Consider the following 13,505-nt stretch of genomic DNA (forward strand, 5'->3'; position numbering starts at 1 on the left):
TTTCTCGCATGCGTGTTAACATTTTTATACGATAATCGCCTGACGATTATTTCATACGATAATGTCATACGATTTCTCATCCCAAAACGTGCGAGAATCTCGCACCATGTAATAGTTACTGTACCGATCATTTAACGGTATTTGCTCTCATTTAAACCAATCACCTTATAATACGTGTGTAGTCTCCATTCTTTTGTGTTTTAATTTCCATAACAAATGCAAATATTTCACCCGTAAACATATACCTATGTATAGGCCTTAAATTCATCTTTAATCAAGTATTGCCGTCAGGTGACTTACTTAAATTATCGTTATCTAAATTCTAATGCAGATTAATTCATGGACGTATCTTATTGTATTATTTGATAAAGTAGTGTTTAATTACTATAACCGAGAAATCTCTATGTATTCAGGATTGGCTACGGTTAGTGGTAAAAGCGTATCGCGTGGTATAAAAGGAGGACAGTGGCGGCATAGAAACATCCATTAGCGAGGCTTCGGTCTGCTTGTGGTGTTGATAGTCAAGTCCCTCCAGCGCGCCCTCCACGCCGCCGCCGCCGCCGCCGCCATGTCGCCGCTCGTTCGCTCGCTGCTCGCGCTCGCCGCGCTGCTCGCCGCCGCCGACGCCCAGCAACAACAATGCACGACAAAATATGTTGGTGAGCACGAGTATCTGTATATACTGTACTAAAAATTAAATAATATTAAACATTAATAATTATCAAGGAACATTAATAATTCGACATTAAGAGACCATATACATCTTTAAGGAATTGTAATACGTTAGTTGGAATTTGTAGTTACAGTTAGTTGTATTTTATAATTGTTGATGTACCTATTATTATTGAAATTGAAATTTAAATTATTTATTATTGATATTGAAATTATTTATTTCAGGCATAGAACCCATAGTGTTAGTACAAAATATAATATAATTTAACTACCTATATCTATGTTAGTGTACAAAAAAAAAAAAAAAAAAAAATATGTAAAATAATAAATACCTAAAACTACTATACTTATCTATACTATTATACTATTATTTTTGCTTGTGTGTAAATTCAATGTTGACGTGTAAAAGAGCCCTTGTGGCCTATTTGCTGAATAAATGTTGAAGTTGAAGTTAGGTGCTATCTAGTAATTAATATAAACCTTTCTTAGTTCCTCTAAATTCTTCCATGAGTAGGTATAACAAAAAATCAAATGTCAAAAGAGAGAGACCAGAAATGATTTTATCGACAATCGATAACTGACACAGTAAGACAATTGTTTTATTAATTATGCCTTAAATGTTTTAGGGACAGTTATTATTAAATAAAATATCCCATTTAAATAAATCTTGCTTCAGATAAAGTGCATATAATTTAATTGTTTAGGTTTTTTTAGGAAATAAAACAACATAATTATCATACAAATTATTTGTATTTCACATTTGTACGTATTTATACATATTTTAACACATACAGTATGTAAATTAACGAAAAACATTTACTCAAGCCCGTCAAAGAATGGGTCACACTGAACAACTTTTACTATGGCACCAACCCCGAAATCGCGAAAGCTAATATATAAGCTAAGCGCTAGACCAGCCAAATGTATGAAACAACCACATTTTTTTCGTGATTTCGGGGTCGGTGCCATAGTAAAAGTTGCTCAGTGTCGCCTACACATTAACGGGGTTGAGTAAATGTTTTTCGTTAGTTAACATACTGTATATAGTGCCGAAAACCCGCTTAGCAAGATCTCTGTTCGTAGTCGCTTTCTTTACTAAGCGAGAAAACGCTGGAATCGCCTACGAGCGTAGGTGGTATCGCTACGAAAATGTAGGCAGTGAATGTGGGCCCGATTCGGATTTTGAAATAGACATCTTTTAGACATCACCAAGATACGATAACGATATGCTTAAGATCTAACCTGTCAAATTTGACATTTGCGCGATTCTGGAGATATTCTTGAACGATTTCCACAGGATATGACTTAGAGATCTAATTCACATCTAATAGATATCTTAATTGCGCTGCAAAAGAGAACTAGCTGATAACTAAACTATAACGTATCTAGAATGGATCTAGTATGAGTCGTCTCTTGTGAATATCTTGAAATTTCAAAATCCGAATCGGGCACATAATTGAATTGAGAATTCTATTTCTCCATAAAAACAAGAAAAAGCATATTTAGTAGTATTTTAGTTTTAGTCTCTTTAGGTTTTAAGGTATTAATATTGTATTTATTTTTTAATATATAATGTATTTTTTATAATTTCCTGTTATGTAATAAGAAAAAGCATTGGTTCAAGAGTACGTTACTGGATGTGAAATAGGTATGATATTATTTATATCTAGAGCTGAAATTTCTTAACGCAAAGTTTAGTATGTCTTGTAAAAAGAATAAATTTTCTTAAACCAACATGATTTTCGTGATTCGTTGAAGATGTTTGTAATGTTTGTAATTCGAAACTAAACTAAAAAAACCGGACAAGTGCGAGTCGGACTCGCCCACCGAGGGTTACGTACTTTTTAGTATTTGTTGTTATAGCGGCAACAGATATAAATCATCTGTGAAAATTTGAACTGCCTAGCTATTACGGTTCATGAGATACAGCCTGGTGACAGAAGGACGGACGGACGGACGGACAGCGGAGTCTTAGTAATAGGTTCCCGTTTTTACCCTTTGGGTACGGGACCCTAAAAAAAGCACTCTTATTGACTATACAATAATGTAATAAATTCAATAGAGGTAAAACTGTTCTAAAAGCTTAACAATATTTAGTACCGGCCAGACGTCACGTTTCTCGGAAAAATCTTAACACCGCGAACTAGGATTTTCAACAAACGCTGCAGCGACATCTAGCAGGCAATTTGACAATTAAAATTAACTTCTTGCAAATAAACTAAAATCTCAAAGCAAAATTTTGTTGCTTCTTCTTTGAAATAGCTTTGTTTCTTGACTGTGGGTTGAAAACATCAAACCAAGAATTTATCGCTCTTGTCTAAAAACTTAAAAGTCTCAAAGGAAGATTTTGGGTGCTTCTTCTTTGAAATAGCTTTGGTTCTTGACTGTAGGTTGAAAACATCAAACCAAGAATTTATCGCTCTTGCCTAAAAACCTAAAAGTCTTAAAGGAAAATTTTGGTGCTTCTTCTTTGGAATTAGGTAATATTTTTGGTTTGATGAACAGTTACTAAGCTAAAACCGTTTTTTAAGAGCGTGCAATATCTCATGCTAAGAGGTTTTTTTATTGCGGCGAATAATTAATATCGTAACTCAAATCACTACCATTAGCTTTAAAAATGTGTGAACATAAAACTAAATACTTTTTATTAAAAAAAATATTTGATATACATATTTATTGGACTAAGTAATTTATTATTTTCTTTAAGCAGCCGTGCGCAAGAGTGTTTTGCGTTTTGGATTAAGATATCTTTTTTATCTGATAGGTATATACTTTACCAGATAAAAATCATAGAATGTATCATGAATGTATAGGTATGTTTGAGCTATGGAATAAATAACTATGAATATGTGATAAACAGCAATGGAAGTCCTTGCAGAACAAGGCTGGGTTCGAATCCCCTGCCTACGAAGTTGGACGCAGCTTCGTTGAGGCTGCCCTTTTTTGTATTTTGTTTTATGCTTCAATATTTTTGGATAGTTTTATAGAATAGGTAATGATTTTTTTCCGTTTACAATCTGTTTTCAGGTTACCAAATTTGCATTGCAACTGCATGCAGGATTATTATTTCTAAAACAATTTGTTATTAGTGATTCAAAAATGTTATTTTACTGTTTGTTTACAGGTCAACAAACTAATCATCCTGTACCTATAAATTCTGTACATGTGCCTTACCCGGGAGCAACAGTGACCATTTATGGTGTAAGAACTCTTTATAATTAATTTACTGTCACTTATATCCTCGGCTTATATCTAAGTACGGAAAGGAATAAAGTAAAGCAGGTCATTCGAATTGTTAAACCATAGCGATTTTGTCAAGTATATAGGTATATAGAATTTGATGCAATCGAGCTTTTCATTAGAGCACCGTGTTTTCAGCAAGTCGAGTACCTATATCACTACAATGTACATTTATTATTTTTTCTGTTAATCAACTATATTTTTATACTAGAGCACCTAAAAACGTATACAAAATTATCTACTTAAAGGGTCACGTTCATGTCTTTTGTTATATCGTTTCAATTTGTCTTCTTGATTTGAGAAGTGATTGGTCAAATTTGATAGTACGCTTCAGTGTTTCGTAATGAAGTCATTATAATTGAGTCGGCAGCACATATGTATGCGATTATACTTATTGTGTCTTTTAACATTTCAAGTTCACTAAAATCTTACATAAATTTTCTTACTCGTTAAAAACTTTCAAACCTTTTTCGCCAACTTAGGGGTTGAATTTTCAATCAAGAACGTTGGATTTACAATATACTTTTTATAATATTACTAATTGTTTGCATTGTGAGCGGGGCCCGAGGGCCCTTGTATTGTTGTTGGTGCTGTTTTTGATGTGTTGTTGTTGGTGCTGCAGTTTTTGTGTAGAAGTTTGTTTTCCAAAGTGAAGTTGTACTTTTGCTAGAAAGAAAAGAGCCGCATGTGAGCACTTCATTCCCGCAACTTGTCTTTCGGCCTGGAGTGCTTGGGATCTCGTAAGTGACGCTCCGGGCCTTCAGCCCTACGCGGAGCTCGGCCTTCAGCCTTCGCTGGGTTTCGAAGCTCAGCGACGCTCAGCCGCTTCGCTTATTAAAACACTTGGGGAAGGGTTGGTTTTGCTTTGGAGACTAAGAGGGAAGTTAGAGCTTAAACACGACCCAATAGTAAGTGTCATAGACAAGTATAAAGCTTGAGCCGAAGGCCAAAGGCCATAGGACGTGTTTAAGCTCCAACTTCTCCCTCTCAGGTGATGTTTCGGGCCTTCGGCCCTATGCGGTGCTCGGCCTTCGTAAGCCTCGCCGTCGGGCTTTCAGCGCCCCAGCTTCGCTTATCAAGACAGTTGACATGGTGGAACGCTTGAAAGCACTGCAGTCACGCAGCTCGGGCTTCGGCCTCGCTCTAAATTACTGGGGGTGGTACGCTTGAGAGTCGAGATGAAGGCTCCGGCTCTTCGGTTTTCCAGCCCTTTGGGCTCGCTTAACACAGATTTTATATTGGGTTTTGCATTGTTCGTCATTCCCGCAGCTCGGCCTTCGGCCCGCCATAATTACTGGTGGTAGGGTACACTTGAACACTTGGGGTAAACGCTCCGGGCCTTCGGCCCTTCGCCGGGGCCAACCTTCGGCCTCCCAGCCTAAAGCACGCCCTTCGGACTTGCTTAACCTACTTGAAAATTTGACTTAGTCCATGTCCGCCGCCATCTTGAATTTTTCCAAAAAACATTTTTGGCATAGTAATTTTGGGCCCCTGAGCTCACTGCATGCCAAATCTCAGCGCGCTCGGATCAACTCAAAAAGAAGATAAAAAAGTCGGCGAAGTTTTCTGATGCAGTTCAATTTGTCTCGACGCCCTTCTATGATATTTGGTCGAGCACCCGTCACCTATATATCTCGCACCGTTTAAAAGTTCCCATAGGGTGATTGTGCACTACAATGAATTTTACTGTCCGGCAGTCCGAGTTTTCATGGTCCGATATGGCATGAAAAAAAACGGATGATTGGCTTAGCACTTGTCCGTCTTTTTACTCGCAGGTGCGACGCAGTGGCATGAAAAAAACCGATGATTGGCTTGTGCACTTGTCCGTCTTTTTACTCGCAGGTGCGGCGCAGTGGCATGAAACACACACCCCCCCCTAGCCCGCCCCTGCCCGGCCAAGTCATGAATAATACTAATTCCAGACGCAATGCACAAGCATAAACACGTTTTTCATAGCTGTCATCTCGAACTGGAAAAACACTGTCCGGAATGGGGAAAACTAAAATGTCGGACGGTAAAATTACGTCTAGTGCACAAGCTACTATATACATTTAATGGCGTGCCACATCGGACCGTAAAAACTCGGACTGCCGGACAGTAAAATTCATTGTAGTGCACAATCGCCCATATAAAATAAAAGTGGCCATTTTTCCGCCATCTCTGATTTTTGCAAAAGTTTTTTTTTCATAGGAATCTAGAGATTCCGTGACCAAAATTTCCGCGCGCTAGGACAAACTTGAAAATTGGCCGCCTTCTTGAATCCACCATTTTGAAAAAAAAAACGGCAAAAAATTACGATTATTATATGGGAGTTTCTGATTTTAGTACCTATTTGTTGTTATAGCGGCAACAGAAATACATCATCTGTGAAAATTTCAACTGCCTAGCTATCACGGTTCCGGAGATACAGCCTGGTGACAGACAAACGGACGGACAGACGGAAAGTGGAGTCTTAGTAATAGGGTCCCGTTTTTACACTTTGGGTACGAAACCCTATGTAGTTTATAGGATATATCAGGGTCATAATGTAGACGAGATGCATCCAGGATATTCACCATTTATTGACTGACATAACATATCATTCAAAATGACGTAACCATTCCAAACAGCTCTGCGGCCGGAGGTCGCATACACTACATCCTAAAAATGGTGGCGTTAAAAACTGTCAGGTTCCCTCTACTATCGGCTCGATTCGGATAATGAATTAGATATCTATTAGACACCAAGAAGCTACGATATGGATAATTTAAAGATATTTGTAAGGTAGATATGTCAAATTTGACGTTTCCACGATTCTGGACGTCCTCTTGAACGATTTCCACAAGTTATGACTTAGATATCCAAGTCACATCTATTCGATATCTAATGTAGATCCCAAAAATCTCTACTTCGTCTCTAATCTTGCAATTATCTCGTTTCCCGAATACGCCTGTATGACATTTGGTCGAGCACCCCCCGCCTATCTCTTACTGTTTGACCGGACCGTCAAAAACTTTCCTGACCCGATCCGGTAGACCAAAAGTTGGAATTTTCTGGGGGTTATCAAACCACCTTCTATATGATAGTGTCATAGTCTAATACCTTCCTCAGGAACCTCCTTCTGGGAGAACAGTTGTATCAATTAATCTTCGGATTGCTACTTTATATAATAATCATAATAAATAAAATAAATAAAAAATAAAATTTGTTTATTTCAGACCATACAGATCCATATTATTGTTAGCTAACCAGAAGAACTTACATCCTATGTTAGTACTTACATAAAACTTATAACTATTTACTATTTACTACCTTAACATATACATAGCGTGCAGAGAGGAACACGGGGCAAGATGGGTTATTTAGCCCTGCCTATCACCACCTCTACCCAGTATTTTGTGAGGCGGCAGTCCAGACGTCCGGACAACGTCCTCAGGAGGCTGTTATCACTGCTACGCACGCGCTTCAGCAGAGACGCTATTCTTTTACGCCTAATGGCGTAAAAGTCATCTACTCGCGCCTCTGCAAACATGCCAGAGGCACTACAGTGGTTCGGCAGTTTCAACAGCATCCTCAGGACGTTGTTGTACTGAACTCTCAGCGTATTATAGGCCCTCTGCGTAAATGTTGCCCACAGACTGCACGTGTAAAAAGTTTGACAATATGCCCTAAAGAGCGTTAACTTTACTTGTGTGTTACACCGTGCAAATCTGCGGGCAACCATATTGCCCCTTACCGCCATAGCCCTCCTCTCACGCTCCAAATCCAAATCGTCTTTCAGATCTCCGGTGAGCATATGCCCTAGATATCTGAAGCTGCCCACGACTTTTAGGGGCACTCCACCCAGCACGATCTTAGGCACAGTTAGCTCTGAGTTATACTTTGGAGCCTTAAAAATTAGTATTTCACTTTTGATTGAATTGTACCTAAGACCATGCTGATCAGCGTAACCCTCGCATATGGCAATCAACTTTTTTAACGCACCTACTGAGGGGCTCAGCAACGCCATGTCGTCCGCGTAACTTATATTGTTAACACAAGTTTCCCAAATATAGCATCCGACACGCTCATTGCTGAGCCTCCCAATAAGCTCGTTAACATAAAGGTTAAACAAGGTTGGAGATGTTAACCCTCCCTGCCTAACCCCACATAGTAGTTTGTATTCGTCTGAATACACCCCATCCCATCTCACCTGATTGACCTGATTGTTATACCAATATTTTAACAAAACTATGCATTCATTAGGTATTCCCGATTTGGCTAGTTTATCCCACAGTATGTGGTAAACAACCATAATAAGCTTTTCTAAAAAGTTACAAAGCAATTGTAATAGACTCAAACTTTCAACACCTTTTTAACCCTTTTACCACATGATTTTTAAAAAATAAACACTTTTTTTTCTACCAGGTTAAGGTATAAATGTATATAATAAGTATAAAAAGTAATATTACAGAAATTTACAAAATTAAAAACTAAATCTAAAAATGAAGGTTACCTACTATATACTAGGGTCGATATATATCCGAGTAAATGTGCCTAAAACGCTACATGACTGGCGTTGCCCCTTTAAACGGCCAGCGAAATATAATATGCTGGACTAAATATGCGCCGGACCCGAGGTCACCGCTATTTTTCTTGTATAGGTATTCTAATAATATGCTTTAATACAAAGATTCAAAATACGCTCTTAAAAAAAATTGATCTGCATACAAACTTTCAACCCCTATTCTCACCTACTTGGGTTGAATTTCTCAAAATCGCTTCTTATCTCTTGTACCTTACCTGCAATTGCATGTTAGACAACAAAGGCCGCAAAAACATCTGACACGATGTTATTTTGAGCGCCATAGGAGCGCGTCACATATTTTTGCGGCCTTCGTAGAGTTAGGTAACATATTATTGCAGGTGACTGAACACTTTATTAATGCAACCTGGCTCCAATTTCACCACGGTGACAGGTGCGACAATTGTAAAACATCACTGTTGCTGACGTCACAGGCATCCATGGGCTACGGTTACCGCTTACCATCGGGCGGGCCGTATTCCTGTTTGCCACCATCATTGTTTTATTAAAAAAAACTTTATTATATCGAAAAAAAACTGATATTTCTTTTGCTAAGTTTATGACAATTGTCACAAGAAACACTACAATTGTCACGAAATTCCGACATATAACTCATTACCTGTCAATAATTACCTACAATTCTTCTAAACGTTGACAATTGTCAGAAACTTCGCAAAAGAAATATCTGTTTTGACATTGGAAATGTCTTTTCGTTCGCTCCAGTATACGGTCCGATTTCACGAAAAAGTGCGATCCCCTTATATCTCGGAAAGTTGTGAAGATATGATATTAAAAAATAGGCTCAAAAGACGCATAATCACGAGAGCTGTAAGGTGCAAAAATAATTATTCGAGAAAGTCAAAAACAAAAAAAGTTATGGTCGAAATAGTGAAAATAAAATTCAATTTTTTCCGAATTTTTGATTTTGGTGCTCGATAATTTGGAAACGAAGAATGATATCAAAAATTTGAGAAAAACGGCTCTGGACAATTTAGTCAGCTACAATTTGAGCCTAAAACAAAGACGATCGGGTTAAGGGTTTGCCCTGTAGCCTAACCTTAAAATAGTCAAAAAGTCAGAACGACATTTTTCACAGGACATTTATGACTTCATGTTTCGCAGAGTTCGTTGTTATCGGTGTTTGTTGTGAATTATCGGGATTATGACGGCAGAATAACACTTGCACTGCGTGGGCTTTCAAAATCGCTGCAGATTTTTCTTGGTCTAACTCTATCTATCCTGTTTGAGACGGGCGTAGATAACGCACTATTCGACAATCTATGCATTCTTGTGGTGGTGGAAATAGAGATAGAGGCAGAGGTAGAGGCAGAGGTAGAGGCAGAGGTAGAGGCAGAGGTAGAGGTAGAGGCAGAGGTAGAGGTAGAGGTAGAGGGTGGGAGAGGGAGAGGGAGAGGGAGAGGGAGAGGGAGAGGGAGAGGGAGAGGGAGAGGGAGAGGGAGAGGGAGAGGGAGAGGGAGAGGGAGAGGGAGAGGGAGAGGGAGAGGGAGAGGGAGAGGGAGAGGGAGAGGGAGAGGGAGAGGGAGAGGGAGAGGGAGAGGGAGAGGGAGAGGGAGAGGGAGAGGGAGAGGGAGAGGGAGAGGGAGAGGGAGAGGGAGAGGGAGAGGGAGAGGGAGAGGGAGAGGGAGAGGGAGAGGGAGAGGGAGAGGGAGAGGGAGAGGGAGAGGGAGAGGGAGAGGGAGAGGGAGAGGGAGAGGGAGAGGGAGAGGGAGAGGGAGAGGGAGAGGGAGAGGGAGAGGGAGAGGGAGAGGGAGAGGGAGAGGGAGAGGGAGAGGGAGAGGGAGAGGGAGAGGGAGAGGGAGAGGGAGAGGGAGAGGGAGAGGGAGAGGGAGAGGGAGAGGGAGAGGGAGAGGGAGAGGGAGAGGGAGAGGGAGAGGGAGAGGGAGAGGGAGAGGGAGAGGGAGAGGGAGAGGGAGAGGGAGAGGGAGAGGGAGAGGGAGAGGGAGAGGGAGAGGGAGAGGGAGAGGGAGAGGGAGAGGGAGAGGGAGAGGGAGAGGGAGAGGGAGAGGGAGAGGGAGAGGGAGAGGGAGAGGGAGAGGGAGAGGGAGAGGGAGAGGGAGAGGGAGAGGGAGAGGGAGAGGGAGAGGGAGAGGGAGAGGGAGAGGGAGAGGGAGAGGGAGAGGGAGAGGGAGAGGGAGAGGGAGAGGGAGAGGGAGAGGGAGAGGGAGAGGGAGAGGGAGAGGGAGAGGGAGAGGGAGAGGGAGAGGGAGAGGGAGAGGGAGAGGGAGAGGGAGAGGGAGAGGGAGAGGGAGAGGGAGAGGGAGAGGGAGAGGGAGAGGGAGAGGGAGAACACAAAATAAAAACTTATACAGAGAAACATAAAAAAGAAAAAGTGCCACGAAATGGTCTCACCTCAGCATGTTGCTGGCGGCTGCTAGCAGATAGCTGATGCTGAACCCTGGCAGTACCTAGTGGAGCTCGGGTTTAATACAACATAAACACACGCTGTTTTGGTCATCGGACTCGTCTCGATGAGCACTTAGGAGAGTAGTACCCAAGATAGAGCTGATGCTGAACCCTGGCTGTACCTAAAGGAACTCAGGTTTGTTGCAACATAGGCACACGCTGTTTTGGTCATCCGACTCGTCTTGATGAGCACTTAGGAGAGTAGTACCCAAGATAGAGCTGATGCTAAACCCTGGTTGTACCTAGCGGAACTCAGGTTTGGTGCAACATAGGCACACGCTGTTTTGGACACCCGATTCGTCATGATGAGCATTACCCAAGATAGCTGATGCTGAACCCTGGTAGTACCTATTGGAACTCAGGTTTGGTGCAACATAGACAAACGCTGTTATGGTCATCTCTCGTCGCGTCAAACTGCTGTCAAGAAAATTTCATATCTTGCAGCAAATGGGCCGCTGCCGATCACCACTTCTCGAGTTGACTACGGATTTGCCGTGTAATAATTTTCTTGTAGTTTGAACATTAATATATCCTGCTTATTCATCGAAAAATGAAATATGTACCTATACTTATGCGCCACGGCGACAATTATTCAAACTTGGATACGCGTGTGGAAATTTTGCAATTTGTTTGTTCACATGCGTTATGTCCAGGCGGCTTAGCACGGTCGCGTTTTTATCCCTTGTCACCATGCCTGTCACGTTCTAACAAGTATGTAAGTGCGAAAGGGACGCGCATAGTGATAGTCGATAAAAATGGAACCGTGCTGAGCCCGCAGGATACTTGTGTCAGTCTAAGAATAAAATAATTATCATTCAACGTTGTAGTTTTATTTTGTAACTTTTTCCTTATCCAGACTTTCTCGTCGCTCAGCGACAATATTTTTTCGAATTCCGTAGATTCATTTCCAATGTGCTCGATAGTCGTGTGAGGCACGAAATCTGTGAATTTTTTTCCGATATACTTAATAAAGTTTTTTTTAAATAATACAATGTTGGTGGCAAACAGGAATACGGCCCGCCCGATGGTAAGTAGTAACCGTAGCCCATGGATGCCTGTGACGTCAGCAACAGTGATTTTACAATTGTCGCACCTGTCACCGTGGTGAAATTGGGGCCTGGTGTGCAAATGCCAATATTCTATCTTTTGTAGTTTTGGCTCTGCGTTGATGAATCAGTCAGTCAGGACACACGCATTTATATTAGTGTCCGACCGAAGATTCGGTTTCGGTCTCGGCCAGTTTCGGCCAATAATTATGTTTCGGCCGTAGTTTCGTTTCCGGTCAAAAAACGGCCGAATCTTTCGACCAGGCCGTAACTTACAAAATGGTACAGTCACCTGCAATAATATGTTACTCTTCGAAGGCTACAAAAATACCTGATACGATCTTATTTGTAGAGCTATAAGAGCTCAACGATTTTAACAAGGCTACAAAAGTTTCAGATTCGGCCAGTTCTAGGCCGCCTTTGGTTTCAGTTTCGGCCAGTTCTAGGCCGCCTTCGGTTTCAGTTTCGGCCAGTTCTAGGCCGCCATCGATTTCAGTTTCGGCCAGTTCTAGGCCGCCTTCGGTTTCAGTTTCGGCCAGTTCTAGGCCGCCTTCGGTTTCAGTTTCGGCCAGTTCTAGGCCGCCTTCGGTTTCAGTTTCGGCCTGTTCTAGGCCGCCTTCGGTTTCGGTTTCGGCAAAAAAACATGTTTCGGTCGGACACTAATTTATATATTTATTTATAATTTATTGATATTCGTATTCGTATATTAATTAATAACATAGTGATGTTTATTATATCTGTAACAAAAATAAGCGGAATTATAATTCGAGTGGATTATTATCGTAATATGTTTTCAAAATATTGATTTAATGTTCCAGGAAGCTTGCGGGCCATATAGGAAGCCCGTCGGTGAAAAGATAGTGTGTTGCAACTCCAGCCCATACTCCTATTATATTCCACCCGAAATCGTGGGACCAGCTTACCCTCCCAATTTGTCACCCTTCGATGTTCACTGTCAGGATCCCGCGGGATGCGACTGTCACATCACCCAGTACTGTCCTGATTATAAAATTTAATACGTTCACGTTTTGAACACTCAACACACGTTTTGAATTATGATTTAATAATGTAGCTATTGACAAACGGATACTACTTATGTTCACTTATGAATTATTTTGTTTTATTGTGTTTGTGTTAATGCAACGTGCACTAGCTGTTTGTTTACTGCTGTGATTCTTCGTCTAAATTTCACAAATGTTTATTTTGTTATAATATTTGATTTAACGTTTAATTGTTTCTAAATTGTTAGTTTTATTTTGTGTATAGTGCACAATAAATAATATTTAACGTTCATGTTTTAAATAAAGATTGTATTGCATTCGATTTGTTTCATTGAAGATCATACCTTGGTTTTTCTAATCAATATATATAATAAAAGAAAGTGTACAATGTGCGTGCCACTAAAACTCAGAAATGAGTCCCGATATACGATCAAGGAAGCTGTATGGGGTGGTAGCCCTCTATCTGCCGTCCATGAAGAAGTTTTCCGTTTTTACCTGAAGGGTGTGCTTTTGAAGATATAAGGGCTGAAAGTTTCGCCCTCTGAGCAGTTGTTTTGGTTTTTGAATTTTGAACCTTAA

At 40.7% G+C, this 13,505-nt stretch overlaps 2 protein-coding genes across 2 annotated transcripts in view; one reads left to right on the top strand and one right to left on the bottom strand.

The window, feature by feature from the left end:
- The first annotated feature begins 464 nt into the window (after window positions 1-464).
- LOC134790897 (uncharacterized) lies at window positions 465-13,243 on the top strand. The gene is made up of 3 exons (XM_063761883.1): window positions 465-659; window positions 3,797-3,873; window positions 12,744-13,243. Exons 1-3 carry the CDS (start codon window positions 569-571, stop codon window positions 12,939-12,941), a joined length of 366 nt encoding a protein of 121 aa, XP_063617953.1. The 5' UTR covers window positions 465-568; the 3' UTR covers window positions 12,942-13,243.
- Window positions 2,260-13,505, bottom strand: part of LOC134790896 (uncharacterized) — a 56,103-nt gene continuing 44,857 nt past the window's right edge. The window contains exon 2 of the mRNA XM_063761882.1: window positions 2,260-2,875. The gene's annotated coding sequence lies outside the window, so the exon portion shown is untranslated. The remainder of the gene's footprint in view (window positions 2,876-13,505) is intronic.

This window comes from Cydia splendana, chromosome 5, assembly GCF_910591565.1.
Source record: "Cydia splendana chromosome 5, ilCydSple1.2, whole genome shotgun sequence".
In the NCBI taxonomy this organism is placed as follows: Eukaryota; Metazoa; Arthropoda; class Insecta; order Lepidoptera; family Tortricidae; genus Cydia; species Cydia splendana.

Coding starts and splice junctions, on each gene's coding strand:
- LOC134790897 (XM_063761883.1), top strand. CDS start 569: ATGTCGCCGCTCGTTCGCTCGCTGCTCGCGCTCGCCGCGCTGCTCGCC. Junction 660..3,796: donor ATGCACGACAAAATATGTTG/GTGAGCACGAGT, acceptor GTTTGTTTACAG/GTCAACAAACTAATCATCCT. Junction 3,874..12,743: donor CAACAGTGACCATTTATGGT/GTAAGAACTCTT, acceptor TTAATGTTCCAG/GAAGCTTGCGGGCCATATAG.